This window comes from Eimeria necatrix, genomic scaffold, assembly GCF_000499385.1.
Source record: "Eimeria necatrix Houghton genomic scaffold, Enh_scaff43, whole genome shotgun sequence".
NCBI lineage: Eukaryota > Apicomplexa > Conoidasida > Eucoccidiorida > Eimeriidae > Eimeria > Eimeria necatrix.
Genome location: NW_013654802.1, coordinates 25,500 through 45,917, shown reverse-complemented (window position 1 = coordinate 45,917; position 20,418 = coordinate 25,500). Strand labels below are relative to the sequence as shown.

Below are 20,418 nucleotides of genomic sequence, written 5' to 3'. Positions count from 1 at the left end.
CGGCTGAACGCCGTCTCTGAAATGCATGACGCTTGACTGTTCATGGAATTCGCCGAATTGATGCCCCTAGCCGTGCTGGCCTGCCTGTGCTAGCTACCCATGGAAGGCATCCCATCCCACTCTTTGGCATATTTCTGTTCCAGGTCCTCTTCCTTGGGCATGGAGAACAGGTGGCGAGCTATCGCCCTTGCTTCTCTTTTGTTCATGTATGCATGCAGGCTGCCGCCCGCAGAAAACATGCACGATACGCAAACACTGTCTGGCATAGTTGCAAAGCTCGGATTGTTCTTAATGTGGTAGACGCTTGCAATCGTGTGCTGCACCTCGTCAACTTCAGCTGCCGTTGTCTTCGCAGAGGACTCCTCTGAGACAGAATCACCAACTGCGATGACGGTCGTGGGACAGACGATACAAATGACTCCTCCAGCTGCACGAACAACACGCAAAATTATGCTTTCCGACTGAGAGTTGTCGAGCATGCCTGGCTTCCACTCTGTCTGTACGTACATGCCACCAGGATCTCACTGTGTGGCGTACCTTCAATGCATCCGTCCTTGTCTCTGCATGAGGAGAGGTTTAAGACTTGCTTGCAATTCTCAAACTCCAGGAGTTCAGAAGATCGGACCACACGAGCCTCCGCCAACAACAGAAAACGTGCAACGGCCACACTAACGAAAATAATGCGCCTTCTCACAAAAGTAGCCATTAAAGCAGCTCCTTCCTACAGCGCAGTGCACAACACAATTAGTTGGAAGTCTTTCAAGTTCTTAGGCGGGTGCGGAACTCTATGTGCACGCAGAAGCAGGAATGTCCTACCTGCGCCACACGCCAGCCCCGTGCACCCAACCTTTTCTCTTGGCCCCCTTCGCCTTCGCTATGTTTAATGAGCAGTGTGATTCCGGCATGCATCCATTTTATTTTACTCTTTAAGAGGCTGTCAAGCTGCCGATGCAGTTCGCTTGGTTGCGACTGCGTTTGCGCGACCAATTTCTTGGGAGTGCGAGCCCCCGCCGTTTGGTAGGAAATGTTCACCACATCCGCCAACCTCTTTGAAAGAAAAAACATTTTCTTTCGCGAGTGGACCCGCCGAAAAAGCAAATTCGGATCTAATGATGCTATTGTCGTTGGGCTCCGCAGGTCGTCGGGCAGCTGAAAAGGCACAAACGCGAAGGGACTGCAGTTTGCTATGGCAGCGAAAAACACTCATACTACACTTGGAGCAAATCACTTTTAGTCCAGCAAATATCTGAGCACTGCGATGCAGAGATGCGCACCATAGATGTCTTGTCACTCAAACCATAGAAGTCCATGATCATTTGCACATCGCAGGCGCCTTCCGCATCACAACTTGCTGGCAAAAGAATATGGAAAAGGCTTCCTGGCTTGGATGCAGCCGAAGCAAGTGAATACAGGCTCTCCTCTTCTTCCTTGGCAGACAGAACATCTAACTTGGCTGCAGCAACGTCATCAGTGTATGCCAAGGATGCTACAGTTTGTTCTATGGGTCTCTCTGGTAGCAGTTCTCCGTCAAGTAGGGGATTGACCTCCGGCTCCACTGCATAGCTGGCCTTGACGCTGTTTTCTTTGTGTTCTGCTTCTTCTGAGTTGCTTGTCGATTCTGCTCCGCCATTGGGGCCTGGTGTCTGGCTATGTAGAGTGTCCCCGTTTCTCTGGGGCTTGAACGGGGTTCGTTCCTTCTCCTCTGTAGCTGCCCTCACTTTGCTTTTGTTGCTGATGAAGATTTTGCTCGCGTCAAGCTCCGCAAGTTTACGTAAACAGCAGACAAAGAACCCTCCCGTATTGTTGTGATGGGGCAAGATGCGAACGCACTTCTCCAGGGACATCATATCTGCTCCCGGAGGAGGAAACATGGTGGGCCTGTGTAGCAGCAGGAACCCTTAAACACAGAGACACTGTCAAAGATGCTATCAATAAGTAATTGGAAAAATAGGACTTATCAAGCAAAAGCAGAGCCCTGGGCAAGGCCATACCGTATTCGGTGACGATATTCTTCCGGTACCTCATCAAATGTGCGATAGAAGGCAGTCCCGTTGCAGTTCTGCACGTCTGCCTGTGAGGGCTCATCTTGAGCTGACGAACGCTTCTTGGCAGGAGGCGAGGGTACAAGCCAATGAGGCTTCCCTTTGGACCATCTGAGACCTGTTGGTTTTGCATATTCACACAGAAGCAATGCTAGCACGGCTGTACAAGAAAACTTCAGCTGGCGTGGCCAGAACAGGGGGGCTCCATTCTTTCAGGTTAACGAACTCTGCCGCGGCAAAAAGTAACCATTAATGAGGGACAGTTGCTCAATCTGTTGCACCTGGCAGGTCTGGGGGATCGACAATCTCCACACGGCCCTTTTGTTGGGACAGAACAGTTGCAATGACTGCCTAAAAGCAGCAATCGCATTTGATGAGCTCCGTTTGAAAGCAGATTTCCAGAAGCAACCCCTGCTGTAGCAAAGCAACTGCCAAGAGAGTTTGCCTACTTCGTCTTCTAAGGGGTTCAGCGAACAAGTCGAATATACAATTTTGCCGTCCACGCGCAGGAGCTGGAGGCCACGGTATAGAATTGAAAGCTGAGCACAAAGTGATTGGGCCTACGCAAAAGGTTTGACCTTCGGTACTTGCTTTGACCGCTTTCTCAGCATCTGCCACTTCGAGATCACGCCGTGCTATTGTTGCTGCAGAGGTGACTATAACTCAGCAAATACCTGGATGGGGTGCATGCTATGGCCGCCGCCAGTGTTCCAGCTCCTCCACACGTCTAAATTTTTCCGCAGAGTTCCGTCGCCACTACACGGTACGTCAGCTGGAAAGTCCAGTAAAATCGACCAGATACAAGCGTCGTGTTGTGCTCTGAACGTTTTGTGTTGTAAGCTTAGTTACGCTTGCCACGCGTGAATATAACCACGACGCAAGAGCTCACCCAGGATTCTGTCGAATTGCAATTTGACCTAAGGGCATGAGCAAAAGCCAGATATTGCAAAGCACCTGCAGGCTCAGAGCTGGCATCAGAAAATATGCTTCGGTGCACAGGAATTTAGTTGTCCTTAACTTGCAACCCCTTACCAACCTTGTGGGAGCCGTCGGCTGATATGCTATGAAGCGTCGGAAAGCAAGCAGCTGAGCGAAATGCAACAAGCACAGCGGCCAACGTTCTCTGCAGGTGTGAGGCCAAACCAAGGTTCTAAAGGCGAAGAACTATCAAAGCGCTCACCGTCGAGACAGGTAACCGCCACTGAAGGAGACGCTAACCTCTGCAGTTGGTGCGTCAATGTAACTGCACGCTTCAAATCAACGTCATTAGCGATGACTGCGCCTGTAGGGTTGCACATAAAGGCAATGCGCGATGGATTTAATGCAGAGATTTCGACGGTAAACGGATAGCGTGTGCTCAAATATTAGGCTATGTGAGTCACGCTCGAAAGGGGACGAAGATGAATGTATAATCAAGAAAGACACTCAATTTTGTGCTTGCTCTGCTGGCTCTATAATGGTAATCTTTGAACTGGAAGGATATACTGTCTAGGCCATGATGCTTACCGTCCACTGGCGGGATGCCGACAGAGGATCCTTTTTCTGTAGACGCATGAAGCTGAGCCTTCCACTGCAGCATGTCAAGCATTTCTGATGTCTTTGAACCTGAAGAAAGTAATGAACATCCCTCTGAACTGCATGCCCACACCACTAACGTTGCTCATATGAATATTCGCATATCATCACTGACTGTCAGTTCAGTATATTTGAAGCAATGATACTCATTGCACTTGCGCATTGTTAGCTGGCTTGTCACAATATGGTGCAGTATTAACGACGAGACCACTTACTCGGGACAGTACAACCACATGGAGATGAAACCAACTAGCGCAGGATGATGAGTCTCTATATCTAAGAAAAATGGCAGAATTACCTGGAGATGAACACATATCTAGCACAAGGTGGTGAGGCTGTATGTCTAAGAAGAGGCACGGCAGCATGCTGACAGCCTCTTGTCGCGTGAGTGCTCCCTGCAGTCGAACAAGGTAGCATACCATGGAACGAAGGCCTGAGTAAACAACTCAATACTTGTCATGAGATAAAGTCCGATATTCTGAAAATCTTTCGCCGAACAGTGTTTACGCCACACAATTCGTAGCTGCTTAGGTTGAATCATGTGACGCTTACCCTGAAGTCCTCGTTGATAATTTGTTCACGGATTTCTTTAAAAAGAAGATCTTTTTTCATATCAACCTTGCTTGTTGTGTCCCATTGCCCTGCACATCGTAAGCTATCCCCAATACAAGCCATCATTCAACATTATCTTCTGCTGCCTTGAGCACTTCATTAGTGTGGACCACGAAAGTGGAGACCCAAAGAAGTGCAGACAACTCACAAGCAAGCTGATGAGGGAAGAACGGCAATCTCCGGACGGTACTTTTCCCCTGCAGAAGTCCACATCGCGGAAACGCATTCGCTGCAGAGCAGCCAACAGGGGAGCCCCCATATAAGCTAAAGTTTGCGTTAGTTGTGTGTTCACACCAGCATGCACAATCCTGACAGGATAAAGCTTACTTCCGCCTGGCTCAAGTCGACAAGCAAAGCTCGTGTGCTTCGCCAAAGTGCAGAGGAGACATTAACGCGTACAGCAGCTGCAGACGCCAACAGTATTACTAGACCATGTATCGTGGGAAGAATGACGGACTATTTGGCAAGTGCAATACTTCATTTATCGAGGCCGGCGACGGAACAAAATGCCACTGCCACAAGAACACATTTTCCCCTCAAAACTTTTGATGTATGGCCCCTCACAGCCTTCACTGTTAATGGGAAAATCACTTAAATCCCACCTGGCAAAGGGAGTCGCTGGATGGCCATGAAGTCGTCCCACTCCTCATTAGGGCAAATGCCTTGCCTCTGCATGACACAGCAGCGCACTATAGACTATACATGAGCATTCTGTGACCAAAAAGCGTGTTTTCGACAACATTTGTAGCTAAAAGCAAATCAGCCAACTCTGCTTCCGCCACTCAAAGATGCAATGTTCTTTCGCACGCAAAGCAGGAGTCCAGACGAGCAGATATTACACTTCGAGCGTGGGTGTTTGAAACACCCACCTGGTAGTATTCCTCGAATGCTGCATTCTCATAAATTATTTCATCGTACGCCTCTTTGGCTGGTTGAGGCCTTTCGTCCTTATCTGTACCTCCAGTTACCCGTGCGTACTTGGCAGCCCGCTGTCTACCCATCATCTCAGCGCCTCTAAAACGGCGCTTGCCTCGAGCCATTTCCTGTGTATACGGCTAGCAGCTCAGTTGGACAGCACTGTTCTTCCCCAGCGGGGAATCCCTTAAATGTTCGCCCCTGATGATCCTTCGTCAAGCGAAATTAAGATCTGAGTTTGTGACGCCAGGCGAGTATGGATTCATACGGAACTGAATGTAAGAAGGATCCCTGGCTGGGGCTTTATGCCAAAGACGTGGTTAACAAACGGTTTCTTCCTTCATATGTAGGCCCATGAAAACCAAAGGAGAAGACTACTGAGCTTTCCCTTGATACTGAAGACGCTCAAACTCAACCTATCGAATTATTGCAGGCAATCTGAGGAGAAACGCCAACAAGCATCTTCCGACTCATGTCGAAGCTACAAGTTGACCACGCATATGATGCAGGTACTTCTGCAATAGTAAGTGGATCTTCAATGCTTTTTGAACGGGGCCTACTGGGTTGGTTCATAAAATGGTAATCCAATTTTTTTGTCGGGACCCAATGTATTAAGCACCGAAGGCACACTGGCTGCTGCAAGTTGAGCTCCACAGGGCCCCACAACACCAATGACTTTATTTGCGACTCATATGGACAAAAATTCATATTGGCAAATAGATCAGGCTTGTCTTCTTACTAGTTTTGCTTCTCGAGCTGGTTTGTGTGGGGTATTTCTTCCTCTGTTTGTTTTTCTCGTGATATTGCCCACTACATCCGTTCAAGGTCTCCGCGGTTGTTGTGTGCAGCACAAAAATAATAGCGTTACCGCCTGCGGACTAAGCGCTTTTATATGAAGTTGCGATAGATTTGTCGGCTTTTAGTTGCTAATTTGCGTAGGTTTGACAGCATCCGCTGCGAGTACTTGATCTAAGACCGACTGGGCCTGTCGAGGCACTGCAAAAGCGCCAGCACTTCACGTTTCAAGCATGAACCTCGTTGAAATGCCAACTATTTGTATACTCCCTTTTCACATTTCGCTTCACAGAAGCATTCGGTGCTACTTTTTAGGCCTTTTCCTGACTTCGAGTTACCAACACTTCAGTGGCGCTTGCATTGGTCTCAGCGTCCTCTACTCCGATTATCCACAATTTAACAGTCCTTAGTCCTAGTTGAATAGGTTATCGGCTTCGTCGCTGCTTTTCCGGTCTGGCTCCCAGCAACTCCAAAACCTCAAGCGTATGGCGGGTAGCTTCATGCTCCCCGTGTGTGTGTGCGTGAACTCTCTAGATTGTTTCCCAACTGTGCCGCTCAGACTTATGACCTGTGGTATGTCTGTTATGTTGGTTGTCTCAAATTTGACGTGAAGTCGTTGGGTATGCATTGATTTCACCTGTGCCCATTTTTGTCGTTGCACTCCTTCGAATTGAACGGTAGAGGAGTGTCGCTTATTTGCCTCCCCTTCCAATTCAATCCATTAAAACACGATGAAACTTTTAAACCCATAAGACGTTGTAGCTTGGAAGCCTTCGCTTGAGCCACGCGTGCTGCACTCTTGTCACTTCTACTTCCAGTTCTATTATTAGTACCCCAGGCAAAGTTTTATTTTCACGGCTCAGGAACATACTGAGTGAGTAATGTTGCTTCTGTGTTGTATCGGCATGCGTGCATGCCAGCAAAAGCAAAACCCGGTTCTCCGATTTTATGCACGGCATCGACAAAAAGGAGAGTGCAACTATCGAAAAACCGACACTGATCAGAGGCACGATTCTCTCCCTCGGGACATTTGCGGCCAACATTGAGGGTCCCTCCCAGCAGCACTCGGTTTGGGGCAGTAGTTCCCTTGCAGTGAGACACTAGTGTCTAGTGTCTGTAGGGTTATATTCGGCCAGTTTTCTCAAGATTAGTCAGCTGATTGTGTCTAGTGCACGGAACTCTAAGTGTGGCGTAGGATGCTGCTCTGATCTCCGCTGTTAAGCCTTAACTTTAGCTAGCTTTGAGAAGCCGTCGACGTGCTTAGTAGAAGAAGAGGCTTTCCCTAAGATTGCCTTTACGTAGAGAGTGCAATGCAGGCGATTCAACTTGCGTGCTTCCAGAAACTAAAGATGACCTCCTGCTCCAGCTCTTGCTGGAGCAGAGGTCATCTGTGCGTGTGTTCGCCCTTCTGTTCGTGTACGCTGGACAGAAACGTTGGCTCCAAAGAAAAAGCAGCAAGCAAGCAATAGGTGCACTTTAGAAAATAAAATTGAAGATTAGCATCCAAAGCACAATAAAAGGGCCCACACGCAAACACTGAAAATATATTGAAAAAATACCAATTGAAATGTGAAAGAAACAAATTAGGAGTCACCATAGTATGCAGGAAATAGCTCCAACGTGTCTTTTCCGTTCTGGCTACATAGGATTACACGTAACGCTACTCATTAGAGACACTTTTCACAGACAAAAACACCCAAATGGCATTTTACTTTTCAAGGGGACGAATCACCCATGTCATCCGCCTAAATGAGGCTCCTCAGGCAGACAGGCTTCCATGCACTGGCTTGTACCCGTGCAGTAACATCGACAACTTCTAACATTCACAAATTTTGTCAAGGACACTTTACATCCTTAACAAAAATACGCCAGAAGCGGTATTTCAGGTTGTGTGTTCTCGTTTTCCCACTGGCATTTTCGTTTCCTCTAATGAGCCCAAATATCACTTTATTCCAATCAAAAGCACACAAGAGCCCTACGCGGTTCATTGGCTGCTGGAAAACCCAATAAGGATTTCAGTAGACGCACCTTATACCACTACCACTTTAAGTATCAGCATCAGGATAATGGTGATTTTGCTCCCGCGTAGGTTTAAGGGATTAAAGTCATTGCACTACATTCAACAGATGCGTACAAGTGGGCTAAATAGTGAATAAAGGCGCGTCAAAGCAGAGTTTGTTTACAAAATCGGAGTAACTTGAATGTTAGCTCTTTTGTTTCCGTTTGTTTCCTTTGGTGTTTAATTTTTCCTTCAAATTTGCATATTTTGGCAAGCTTCTACGATTATTTTAGTGTTCTTCTAAGAAAAGCAAGCTGATTAACGTGTATTGGTACTTCTACTTAGGTGTACACACGGGCAGTTTACAGATATCTCTACGTGTTTTCAGGTGGTTAGGCTGTGCATTGCATCAGAAGCTCAGATTCCAAAAAAAAGATAGGGCTTTTCTGAAGCAATTAAGTAAAGGCATCATTCAGCCTGCCTTTCACGAGTCAAGCAGAAACGCTTATTGGCTTGGGCAGGTCGCTCGGAACGAAAACCTTCGGTGGAGCCCACATTTGTTTTGAAGCGGGATAGCATTTGAATTCTTTATATCTTTTATCAAATTGTTTTTGACGTGGTTGCGGTGAGCGTGCGGGATGAGGAGCACGAGACCCCGGTTGCACCGCTGAAGCGTGTGGGCCATCTCTGCTCTTGTAGCATTTAGCAGCCAACTGCGGCAGAATGAGAGGACAAAAAGCCGACAACTGCTCTTTTCAGACTTCCACGAGCTGGAATAATGACTGGGGTGAACCACGATTTTCAGTGTCATAGCGTACCTTCTGTCTGAGCACTTGTTCCTCTGTCCGATGGCTGGAAGTCCCGTTGCCACTGGCATTGTGTCTCTCAGGCCTCGAAGTTGTCTGATGAAACGATTTATCTTTTGCCGCGTTTCTACGACAAGTGTAACTGCATAGCATAAGGCGGCGCTCATGCTCTGCAAAGTCCCGTCTATATTGTTCTACCGTTGCCACCAGTGGCTTGGACCTTTCCAGCCGCTCAAGAAATTGCTGAGAGGTTAAAGAGCAAATACAAAGACTTTCTGCCTCAAAGTATGAAAATAGTTCTTTGATTGGGGTCCGTGACAAGGCTACATCTCACTTGGTTCTCTTTGACTATTTTCCAATGTTCCCTTTTTCTCAACCCAATGTTGAGGCTGCGAGGCGCCACTGGTTTGGGCGGCAGACGGTACGGTCGGTTCATCGTAGTAGCAATTGTAGTCAACATCTTGAAGTTGTCATGTGCCTGCATCTTCTCCTTTGAGCGAACCTGATACGATTTTCTGGGTCGCTTCTGCTGCTGTTCTGTATTGCCCATGAAAGGTTTAGCATTATCTATGTTCGCTCTTACTGCTTTCAAACGCTCTAAATGTAAACGATGTTCCAGTTCTCTTGCCCGAATACCCACGATTGGGTTACCATGCGTACAGTCTGTGCGGCGGTTCGTGCAATTCATATTCTCACCCTTTGCATTGCCGGGCCATACACCTCTGTAGAACTCAAGTGAGAAGGCTAAGGGCTGAGCTGAGCATTCAACTCGTCAGCTCCTCCAAGGTTTGAAACGTGGAACTGTACCTAAGCCTCGACACATGAGTTCTGCAATACTGTCATGGAAGGGACTGCCTCCCTCGAACAGGGTGGCCGTTCAATTGTTCCGGGAACAATCTTCGCTTCGCCCGTCAGCCGCCAGGAATTGCTTTTGGCTATCAACTATTCTTCTATCATCTCTCAGTCCGGGTCATTTTGTGGGGCCCGACGGCATTGTCGACGCTCCCCAACAAACAGCAGGCTCCTCGCTATACATCCAAGTACTGCATAGAAAACAATGCCCAAAAACTGCCTTTCGTGTTTCTGGTGAAACTATTTCATCGATACTACGGGTTAGTTGTGCTCATACACATATCTTATTTAGAAAAGGCTCCAGCTTGCAGATACCGAGAATGCGTGCCAAAGCCCCAATGCTCGTGCAGTCGCCTTGCATGCCAGGCCGATTCCAAATTTTCGCATCACTGCATCCTCAAAGCAAGCCCTTTACGAGTCTTTAAAAGTATAATATTTGTCTTGACAGCAGCAACTGCATCTCACACTGTGCTGCACGGTTAGAAGTGGCTTCAAGGCTAGACTTCTAGAGGGTCACCAGCCAGCTGACACACGGCGTGCAGAGCACGTAAGGCGGCGTGTAGAGCGCACAAGAAATCTCAGATACACATTCAATTTGAAATCTAGTACAAATATAAGATTAAAGACTCTATTAGTATGAGACTCCTCTTATGTTGGAGTACTGCACGAGTGCGTCACCTAAAATACTTCGTGCAACAAGCCGAGCACCCTGGCGACGAGAGGATAAAGCTGCTTCCTTCCTCTCAGAAGCCATCCCCTGCCACGCCTGGGCTGTTTCGAGCATTGTTAAAGTAAAATTAGGCTGCCAATGAAGTGTCAAAAGACTTGCCCCCAAGCTCGGCGCGGCGAGCAGGGGCAAACCACGCACGCAGCAATTCGACGGGCCCTCTTGCTAAGTGACAGTACCTCCATAGCACTTGAATCTCGTTTTGTGCGGGAAAACGGATTCGCAAATATATTTGACTCTGGAAACCTAGGAACATCAGAGTGCTCCCCTGATACCTAGCAGATCCTGTGGACAGGTAGGCTATGAATGGCAAATCGGCGAGCTGGTCAATACTTACGAGCCAAGCGCTCCCGCTTCGTTTGGCATCCTCATGCTGAAATACGATTATATTCATGAAGCTTGTCGTTAGGGACTGCATTGGCGGCAGCAGCAGCACCCAGTTGACCCTGCCGATCTAGGGATTGCCCGCAGCGGGAAATGTGACCCAGTGGCTGTGATTTTATTACCTACGTAGGAGTGATAGAACAATGAATACGGAACATGAAAGCTAAAAGACGCAACCTTTACATCGTATCTGAGTGGAATCTGACCAGTTAGTTCAAAATATCCCCCTAACTGTTTGACATTCCTGGGTCACGTCCAATGTCGCAACCTTTCTGTTTGATTAATTAGACAACACTCCTTCCAGTGCATTCAACCAGCATGAAAAATATTTCTACGAATTCTCGCCTCTCCAGAGTGAGCCGGTTCAAGAGGGGGCTAACAGTTTATTTGGAACATTGTTTTTCCCTCTGCCTCACCACCTGCTGGTGGGCGATAGACTACGTTGCCTCCGGAAATCACGAAGCGATAAGCAATCCATCAGAATCTGCTTCGTTGCAGGCAACGCATGTTGTGTAAATCTATGGCGTGTTCACATGAACTCCGTGCAACAAGCGTTTCAGAGCAACTGGCTCATTCAGTTCTTCTCAGCATGAGCTTCAAACTCGCGTTGCATGCAGTTCTAGCCGTATAGATCCATTTGCTGCACGTTGAACGGTAAAATAACACACGAACTCGGTGCTAGACACTAGCAAGCAAAGAGATACGTTTGTGGGCTGGGGGGGCTAGAAGGAGGTGCTGAAACCCTGTCGTTCGAACTGCTCTTGGCTCCAAGTGTGCTCGAGAATCTAAAGCTTCAGGCAAACTATCATATATTTCTCTCTGCACTTCACCATCTGCGTCAGCGCAGCTTTAGGGCTATCCAACCTTGTTTCAGCGCTGTATACAGTAGAGCACTTTCACTCTTTTGCCCGCTGAACGGTGTCCTCACACCACTCCATGCAACGACAGATTGCAAGCTCCTGCTGCACTCACGCACATTTAGACAGGGTACAGCAACAAGAGAAGCCCCTCGCTTAGTAGCTTGAAGATGTCCTGAACCTGCGTTCTGTGCATTTCGTTGGGCACAGCAAGAGGCTCAAGTAAAAGTAACAATTTAGATTTCCTCAAATTGAATACCGTTACTTCGGAAGTGCTATTTTGCGCCCGAATTCCTTTCGCAAAATCCCCTGTAATGTCGTCCAAATGGTGAGCTTCCTGTGCGTTGTATACCATAGACAGCGATTCTGGTAGCAGCTTCCAGAAACTTGGCATATTTCACTGCCTCACAGTTTCAATGCCTCTACAGACCGTGGTATTGTATGGTCTTGCGTGAAGAAAGCTGAAACGCCTTGTTGTTGCTCGCGCCAACCAGCGGGCTCGCGCCTTCGCACGACGCAGCTAAACTTGTAAAACTTGCAGCCTTGCACGCTTACTTACATCATGCACGACATGAGACATCCATCGACCACGGCTAAGGTAGCGTGACTTTTTTGGAAAGAGAGCAGCGCACCGACGGTAGCAAGTCCCACGATATGAACACTGTGGAGCTTCCCTAGCACAGACGTGAATGAAAGTCAGGTAGTTCCACGGTCTAATGCAATGTATATACTAAGCTTTGCAGCATGGGAATCAATCTTTGTTGGCTTCTCCTGTCCCGTTAGCAGTCCAAATGGCGGAAATGATAAACTGGAGCTGGGCAGCTTGAGCAGAAATATACCCACACGAGCTGTTCTGGATTTTCTCTTGGAAACAATTAAAAATTAGATAAAAATAAACTTTGGCTTTCGATACACGTAAAGTTGCAAGTATTTTACGTTGCGCATCTGGAGCTGCGGCACAAAGAATTGGAACGAGGATTTTGAGAGTGATGAGTGAGGCCCACTTGGCTACAATACATATAATGCAGAGTATTTACTTGATTAAAAAAAAGAATTGATGAAGTAATATGAGCTGCCCTAACTTTTAATGAGTTTGAAGACTTCGCCTTGAACAAAGACCCAGATGCTTCAGCCCCCCAGCTTGCCATCGGGGACTGTGTCTCGTGTAAGCACACATGCGTATTGTTGAGCGAGATCCCGTCTTAATAAGCGTAGAAACTGCACATTTGCATGTGGGAAACGCGTCAGCTGCACCGTATATGCTTTAACGGTGGGGAAGCCAGTGGAGAAGACCGGAAGTTGCACAACGTTCGATCGTTCAACTAGACGAACCTCGAATGCTCTTCAGCGAAATCTCTAAAAATATTGCGGCTATAGGCTTTTTTAGCATTCAGGCTGACGCACACACAGATTGTGGCATTCCCAATTCTCTCGTGTCAGAAGCAAGCCTCCTAAAGACGACAGAGAATGAGCAGTTTTTACGGAGCTTCTGGAGGCGACGGTGATGACAGTACTTGGGGACCTGGAGCGTGCACATCCCTTTCCCAGCTACATGGCATGAAACGCCTAACACTTGGCCAAGTCATCGGGAAAAAACGCCGCAAGGAGAAAATCGTCATGTGCACGGTGCGTTTGCTGTGTTTCTTGCGTGGATCCTCTGAACTTGGGCGTTTGGGAGCCCCCCAGCCTTGCTGCTGCACTGCTCAACCGCAGCTCAATCTTTACAGGTGTACTTAATGATCGGAAAATGGATGCACCTAGATGGATTGATGGAGCGCATTGTTTGCTGCGCATTTGGCCGAAGTCGGCCCTTCAAGTTTGAAAGTGCGGAGTCTCTTGGCTGACTTTACCGCGCAGGCGTATGACATGTTCACGGCACGAGTTGCAGATGATGCGCTGGTGGATATTCAGCTTGTTGGCGACTCGCTTGCTAATGTTGTCATGGGTGAGCTTTCAAAGATATGTTATTCTGGGTGTTTTCCCCAGATGCTTACATTAAGTCTGCTGGCCTGGTGCGCAATAGGTTGCGACTACGTATCTCTGCTTCATGAATGCAGGGGAGCCCAGGACGACAGCCGTTGACCTGGACACTATGATCTTGTTCGCCAAGCTGGTTCAGAAAGGTGCGTAGTCACCTGTGTGGAGGGGCATCCTCACTGGAGTGGTGGGTATGCATAGCAGCGATAGCTATTCATACCGCTGTGAAAGTTCTGAGCGAGATGATTTGCCCAATGCGTACATCAGTTTTCGATGCCCCAGTCCCCCATTTGCGCAGGCAGTCGGCGATCCATTGTAATGTTCGACCTTCCATATGGTACATATAATACACCAAAGGAAGCAGTTGCAACGACGGTTAGAGTGGTCCAAGAGACGGGTATTCAGCTAGTCAAGCTGGAAGGGTACCTTCCGGATGTTGTAAGGGTACGTTTTCTATGAAACACGCAAGGGGCATCCACTGGCGTAGACCTGTCCAAAGTAGCCATCCAAAGGTTTCAGCGACACGCACAGCCAGTTTACGAGTCGAATCCCGTTTTGCTTGTGGTATGTCTTTACATGTGCAGGAGGTACAGAGGCACGCCGCAGTTTGTTGCCACATTGGCTTGCTTCCGCAAACTGCCACTTCATTTGCAAGCACAGGTTAGTGAGATACGGTTTGCATGCCTGCAAGTTTGGGGGGCATTGTTCCTGCACTTCGACTCTAAAACAACACATACTTTAAGGTGAATGAAGGGATCCTTTTTTTTACAGGAAGCACAGCAGCAGATGCGGAGCGGCTTTTGCAGCAGGCAGTTGATCTGCAAGAGGCAGGTAGGTAGTTCTTTCAGTAACGCTGGCGAAACGGCATCGCCATCGTGCTCGTACGGAATTGCAGGGGCCACGAGACTTGAAGCGATTATGCATGGTCTCTTTAAAATGCAGGCCAGCTTGTAGTTTGAGGCCGATAACCGTGGACTGGAGGGCAGTGCTTGTGTTTATCGATGAAGGTGCTTCCTTCTTAGTACTAGAGATGGTTTGTGCGGAGGCGGCGGAGCTAATTTCCAAGAATCTAAGGATACCCACGATCGGCATTGGCGCAGGTTAGCTACTGGGCGGAGATGACGTTTCATCGAATACCAGCGCAGCATGCAACACATGTACTAAATAGAAAGATAATGGAGAAGCAGTTAGGAACGTGGCTTCAGCCGCTAATAAATGTTTGTCCCTTGCAAAAGTTATGAGGCGTGTGCATTGATCATGAGGTTCTCAGGTGCCGGGTGTGATGGCCAGGTTTTGGTCATTCACGACATGTTGGGGCTCTGTGGACCGGGCACGAAAGTATTCAAGTTTGCGAAAAGGTATACGTGATGCAATGCTGCACACTTTTGTAGTGCATCGCCAGCTTACGCGGATAAATCGACGATTGTTCCATCCGTCTACCGGCACCGAAATTGATAGGTCTTGCTTTCTTGCCCAGTGTGGTTCGACGCCACCGTGAATGTTTCTTTGCGTGTGGCGTCCTTCAGGTATGCCAATCTATATGATATGGCGGTCTCGGCTATAGGGACGTATAGGGCCGAGGTGGTGGCAGGTTCTTTCCCGAAACCGTGCAATTCAACCTTCATGAAGCCAGCGGAGAGCGAGAAATTGTCAGCAATTTGCTCGAGCGGAGTGAGAGCTGCCATAGATATCCAGGCTTTACCTTCAGAAGGCGGCGCCACAGACACTTCCGCTTCCAAGACAGCCGACACGTGCTCTGGGGGACTTGAAAGCTCGTCGGACTCCAACGAGGCTGATTCAAGAGAGCCTTACAAAGTTTGTGTATGGGGCGGTGGTCGAATGGGGCAGCTTTTTGCGTGGATCATGGCTGGCTCGATATCACCCCCAGTTAATGGAGACTGTGCAGGGTGGCAGCGCATGCAAATGCGGGGCACTGAAGTTACCATCTGCACATCAAGGGAGGACTTGATTGCTGCTTGTGTTCGGAAACAAGGAATGTTGACTGCACTGCAGTCCGCTGGAGCTGCATCGTCATCAGTCCCCAGCGATCCTGAGAGTGGCGCTAAGCATTCCTTCATGCTGACGAACGAAATGGTCCAGAGTGGCTGTTGTGCTAGTGGGGCAGGGGAGCAACGGCGGGTAAACGTGATTTCACGCAAAGCGGCAGAATCTTTGGGCCGAGTTTTTGATCTTGTTATAATTGCTTGCAACTCAGGAGATACGCAGCAAATAGGTAAGCTGACACATGAGTCCCATATTGAACGCGTAAACCTGACGGCGCCCACGAGGAATTCTGCTTTTCTGCCTTCAAACATTCGAATAAATCTGCACGAATGCATTGAAGACCTTGATGTCCCGAATGCGTGCGAGTTCTTCCCTCTCATGTGCTTACGTCAGTGCAAGCGCAGCACTGCTGTTTAGGAGCCACATGTGACTGCAGCTGAATGCGCTTTCGGGGTCGCACGAGCTGAAGGAATCGTAGCTTCTTTGCAAAATGGGCTGAAGGCCCCGCGAATACTGCGAGCACTTCATGACCGGCTATTACTATCAGGAGTGAGGGAACGTGCTGCTTGCTTAGCTTCTCCACCAACTTAAGTGTGTGCACTGCACAGTGGGAGCAATCCTTGTGGTTTCGTGTGTCTTCAGGGCAAACCCTCTCCTCTCGTGTTCATGCCGACGTCCCTTGCTGCGGCTGAAGAGGTGTGAACTGGCGGATGAATCGCTGGACACTCTTAGCACTTTTGGCGTTGTCAGAGCACAACCACAGATAATAGATTGTTTCGCCTTCCTTACCTACACGTGCTGCTATCTTCCCTGAATCTGAACTGGAAAATCTCGGATTCGCACGGAGCACATGCCCCACAAAAGCTTCTACATTGGTTTTTCATGATCTTCATCTCCGATGTTGGGCAGCTTGCTAGATTGCCTGTTTTCAGACACTTGCACAAGATACTTCATGTGGACGCCAAAAATTTCTTGGAAATTGGAAAATAAAGCACCCAGAAATTTTACCGATTGTTCTCAGGAACCACTGCACGTGCAGAAAGTTGGCAATGGCCATGTGAAGATCTGCGGGCATATGCATCGAGCATCACAGAAGGCTGAAGAGCTGTATGCTATGCTTCGAGCCAGAGGTATTCCAGCTCGCGCATCTGCATAGAGGCAGCGAGTCCAGAATGCACTTGAGGCGATACTTCATCTGGAAAGTCTTTGAAAACTTCGAGCTTTCGAACGTAGTGGAGACGTGTGTAACTCGCCCATGCTTAGTTTTGCCACCCAAAGAACGATGCAAACGGCTCATCTGGACAGGTTGCCCACCGGCTGTACTGCTGTTGCTTAGGGGTCTCTTGTGAACTCCTGCCGTGGTACAAGTTGGACGAAATCTTATGGGAAAAAGCAGCAGTGAACTGCTGCATCAACCCTCTCGCTGCGCTGCTGAACTGTGCCAACGGCCAGCTTCTGGACCCCAGAATGGAGCTTGCCAGGTGTGGATGGGCAGATTTTCTGCCTTCATGCTGTTTCGGAAGTTGTACAGATGTATTTTATGTGAAGGCATTAGAACTGTTCTTTCTTTTGTGTTCCATGCGCACGTCTTCAGGAAGCTGGTGGTGTCCGAGGTTGTGGCAGTTGCGAGGGCGAAAGGCATTCCGTTGACATTTGTATGCATCATTAATTCCACTGGTAGTTCAGCTTCCCGTGTTACCTGAAGCTCGGAGTTAGTGCTTGCAAATACATGTTTAGCTAGGTGCGTCTTTGTATTGTTGGTTCTTCAGGCTTCTGCCTCTGCCGCTGTTCTTGCCGTCGCCCGCGCATCAATGAATAACATTTCTTCGACACTATGCCAGCTACGTCAGGGTCGCTCGTTAGAGCTTGTAGATATTTCTGGAGAAGGTAAACTCTGCGCACTCTGGCAAACAGAAACAAGATCTTTCATGCGTGTATAGTATACTTCACGTCCCCATGTTCCTGGTTTGTGAGTGTTCAGTCATACGAGAAGCAAATGCAGTTGGCCTAAATGCCCATGTAAACAGGCTGCTTCTCGAGCTTGTAGGAGTGCTTGAAGCTACGAACGTTCGTCGATTGACCACTACGCAACCTGCTTCCTAAAAATCGAGCGAGGAACGAGTTACACAGTGGAGTAGAGAGATGATGAGACTTGGGTGAAGTGCACCCCCTGGTTGCTCTGATAGACGCATGTTGAGGAAGACTTGAGCACTCTCAACACTAAAGCTGCCAGTGAATGGTACGGGTGGATTCAGCATTCATCCAGTTGAGCTTGCACTGTGCATACAAATTGAACAAGTGAAGTTTTTTCGACAATGAGCCTCCCGAATGTGTAGCGCTTTCGCGTCGGCAGAGTCCTGCTGACTTGCGACGGCTCCCCCAGGCGCTTAGTACATCATGGGCAGGAAACCCCTTTTAATGGTTTCAAACCGCACTCATGCACTGCCTGCAGTCCAGACTACATGCAGTCCGGTCCTTCTGTTGCGCAAAGTGGGCCGTTAGGAAGCTAATTTCTTTGCCACAAGAGCCGTAGAATAGTTAGTAAGTCAAGTTGCTCTCAAACAGTTCACCCAAGTTTTCATTGAACCCAAACTCTGGCGTCACTAGCTGCAACTGTCACAACGAAACTGGACTAACACAAATCGGCTGAGGTTGAAGCAAGCATCACGCAGGTTTTGCATGATGCAGCAAACGTTTCTCGGCGGCTAAGTAGATACGATCCAAGCATCCTGCAGGCATGGATGTACCCAGTGGACAAATTCAAGCAGATGAAATGAACTGCTCCTCCGAAGGAGCCTAATGCTTTGCTTGCCATTGGTAACGCGCCTCTTCATGATAGCTGTAGTATTTCTGAATGAATGCATACGCCGACTCTGGTCCATGCGACCCGTACGGATAAGGCTCCGGTTTGACCCCCGGGCTGTCGATCTGCTTGAGGAGTGGCGTGAATATGCGCCAAGCCTCACGCAGCTCGTCTGCAGCGCAGATTGACAGATTGCTGGAGCAGGCACTGATGATTTCGTGACCAGGTGGGAGAATTCAACTTGCTGGAGAATTCAACTTGCTGAGGTGGTCGCCCGGCAGTAAACGCACCTGTTCTAACGAAATTCTGTCTATCGCCCTTAATTACATCTAACAATAGGCGCTCGTAGGCATCAGGAAGGCGGTCAACCTGCAGTCTGTCCATCACTGCAACCCAAAGCACGACAGCAAAACGGTGCAAGCTGCACGCACGCTGACGCCAGAAGTATTTGCCATGTCACTTGGTGACCACTAGGCATTTTCACTTCGACACCGCACCTGATAGGTCTAATTCCGTAAGCTGAAGCCCCGATGCAAGCCCCGGCTTCTTCGTATAGAACTTCAGATAAATAGCCTCACGAGGTTGTACCTGAAACCGCGCTCTACAGCAGCTCTTGCGAAATGAAACTGTGCACTAGGAAATATGAACGAATGGTCAGCAGCCCAATGCCGGCATATGCCCAGTGTAGTTTGTGTCGCTGAGCAACAGTCCTTAACCGGCTCTGCTTACGATTATGACGAGTTCGTTTTCCGCGAGTTCCTCCTCGGGGTAAAAAGACTGAGCAATGGGACGCAGCTGAATGCGAATTTCCGTGCAGCGCTTCTCCAGAGCCTTGCCAGCCTAAAATAAAGCAGAAAATCGGACACGGCCGCCAAGGGACAACACAATGCACTTCGCTTCTTTCCGCCAAAGCCCGCTTTGCAAAGTGCGTCAGTCTTAGTAAGAACTTGCCTTAAAAATAAACGGGACGTCTCGCCATCGTTCATTCTCAATCCACAGTGCGCACGTGCAAAATGTAGGCGTCCGAGAATCGGGGGGGACTCCGGGATCCTGAAGCGCAACACTTGCGGCAGTTCAGAGAGACAAATAAGCAAGTTTGAAGCTCTGCCAAAAACTTCCATAAGGGAAATAGCTCTGGTAAGCAGGCGAAACATACATCTAGGTAGCCTGGTTGCGTGCCGTCGGGAGAAGCAGTATACTGCCCCAAGATTGTTTCCTCTAGCTCTGTAGGAGGCCACTCAGTATTTCACACAGCAAAACTTTGAGTGAGTTCACTTGTCATGGAATATCTGAGGAAATAGCTGACATATGGCTGGGGGAAGGGCATGGTGCTCAAGGAAGGTGGAGCCAACTATTCCACTGCAGCATACTGATAGCAGGCATCTGTTTCAAAACCTTCACTTTCTCATCTCTGACATCCTCATCGCTCAGAGAAGCAGGAGGCTCCATGGCTATCAGCGTCAACAACTGCAGCATGTGGTTCTGCATAACGTCCCGAATGATGCCTGCAATTAAAAAAAAATACGGGAATTCTGAGACAATCACGAACCAGACGAAAGAGCACTTCTGAAATCCCTGACCAGTACTGCACTTACCGTAGCTATTGAAGTACCCGCCACGACCTTTCGTCCCAATGTCTTCTTTGAATGTGATGCGAACGCAACGTACGTTGTGCCTGTGGAAAAGCTGCATGAAACAACTCAGACCCACACTACTGGCAGCTCACAATCTCTGAGGCTCCAAGACTGTAGCGCTGCTGTATGGTATTTGGCCGGCGGGCTGTAAACAAGGCTAACATGCCTTACGTGTTTAAAAGCAACATTAGCAAAACGCAGTGCAATGATCGAGAGGGTCATCTCTTTGCCGAGGTAATGGTCAATGCGGTATATCTGCAATTCATCCCCAGCCACAGAACAAGTGCGAAGCGCTGACTCTGCTGACTGCGAAACATCCAAAAGCGTACTGTGTCGTTTGTTCAAGTAACATAAGAAACCTTGTGCCCTTGATTCCTCACCTCGCTTTCGTTAAGGACTTCCATGAGATCGTTTGACAACTTCTCTGAGCTCTCAC

At 48.5% G+C, this 20,418-nt stretch overlaps 4 protein-coding genes across 4 annotated transcripts; 2 read left to right on the top strand and 2 right to left on the bottom strand.

The window, feature by feature from the left end:
- Positions 1–89: 89 nt before the first annotated feature.
- On the bottom strand, positions 90–5,269 carry ENH_00054020 (hypothetical protein, conserved; the record flags this gene model as incomplete). Its single annotated transcript, XM_013583741.1, has 14 exons — positions 90–427; positions 538–721; positions 817–1,149; positions 1,275–1,878; positions 1,992–2,160; positions 2,324–2,393; positions 2,492–2,581; positions 2,717–2,814; positions 3,075–3,128; positions 3,549–3,647; positions 3,916–4,012; positions 4,170–4,258; positions 4,832–4,898; positions 5,099–5,269. 14 exons carry the CDS (start codon positions 5,267–5,269, stop codon positions 90–92), a joined length of 2,463 nt encoding a protein of 820 aa, XP_013439195.1.
- A 5,356-nt stretch (positions 5,270–10,625) lies between these two features.
- On the top strand, positions 10,626–10,700 carry ENH_00054010 (hypothetical protein; the record flags this gene model as incomplete). Its single annotated transcript, XM_013583740.1, has 1 exon — positions 10,626–10,700. One exon carries the CDS (start codon positions 10,626–10,628, stop codon positions 10,698–10,700), a length of 75 nt encoding a protein of 24 aa, XP_013439194.1.
- A 2,331-nt stretch (positions 10,701–13,031) lies between these two features.
- On the top strand, positions 13,032–17,248 carry ENH_00054000 (3-methyl-2-oxobutanoate hydroxymethyltransferase, putative; the record flags this gene model as incomplete). The annotated part of the gene is made up of 14 exons (XM_013583739.1): positions 13,032–13,190; positions 13,422–13,509; positions 13,622–13,687; positions 13,840–13,985; positions 14,126–14,201; positions 14,313–14,372; positions 14,549–14,641; positions 14,812–14,899; positions 15,068–15,774; positions 15,982–16,094; positions 16,188–16,241; positions 16,567–16,675; positions 16,882–17,026; positions 17,140–17,248. 14 exons carry the CDS (start codon positions 13,032–13,034, stop codon positions 17,246–17,248), a joined length of 2,013 nt encoding a protein of 670 aa, XP_013439193.1.
- Positions 17,249–18,341: 1,093 nt separating this feature from the next.
- On the bottom strand, positions 18,342–20,204 carry ENH_00053990 (Glucose-6-phosphate dehydrogenase, putative; the record flags this gene model as incomplete). Its single annotated transcript, XM_013583738.1, has 9 exons — positions 18,342–18,520; positions 18,639–18,734; positions 18,846–18,936; positions 19,078–19,188; positions 19,318–19,398; positions 19,505–19,572; positions 19,719–19,853; positions 19,944–20,034; positions 20,154–20,204. 9 exons carry the CDS (start codon positions 20,202–20,204, stop codon positions 18,342–18,344), a joined length of 903 nt encoding a protein of 300 aa, XP_013439192.1.
- Positions 20,205–20,418: the final 214 nt, after the last annotated feature.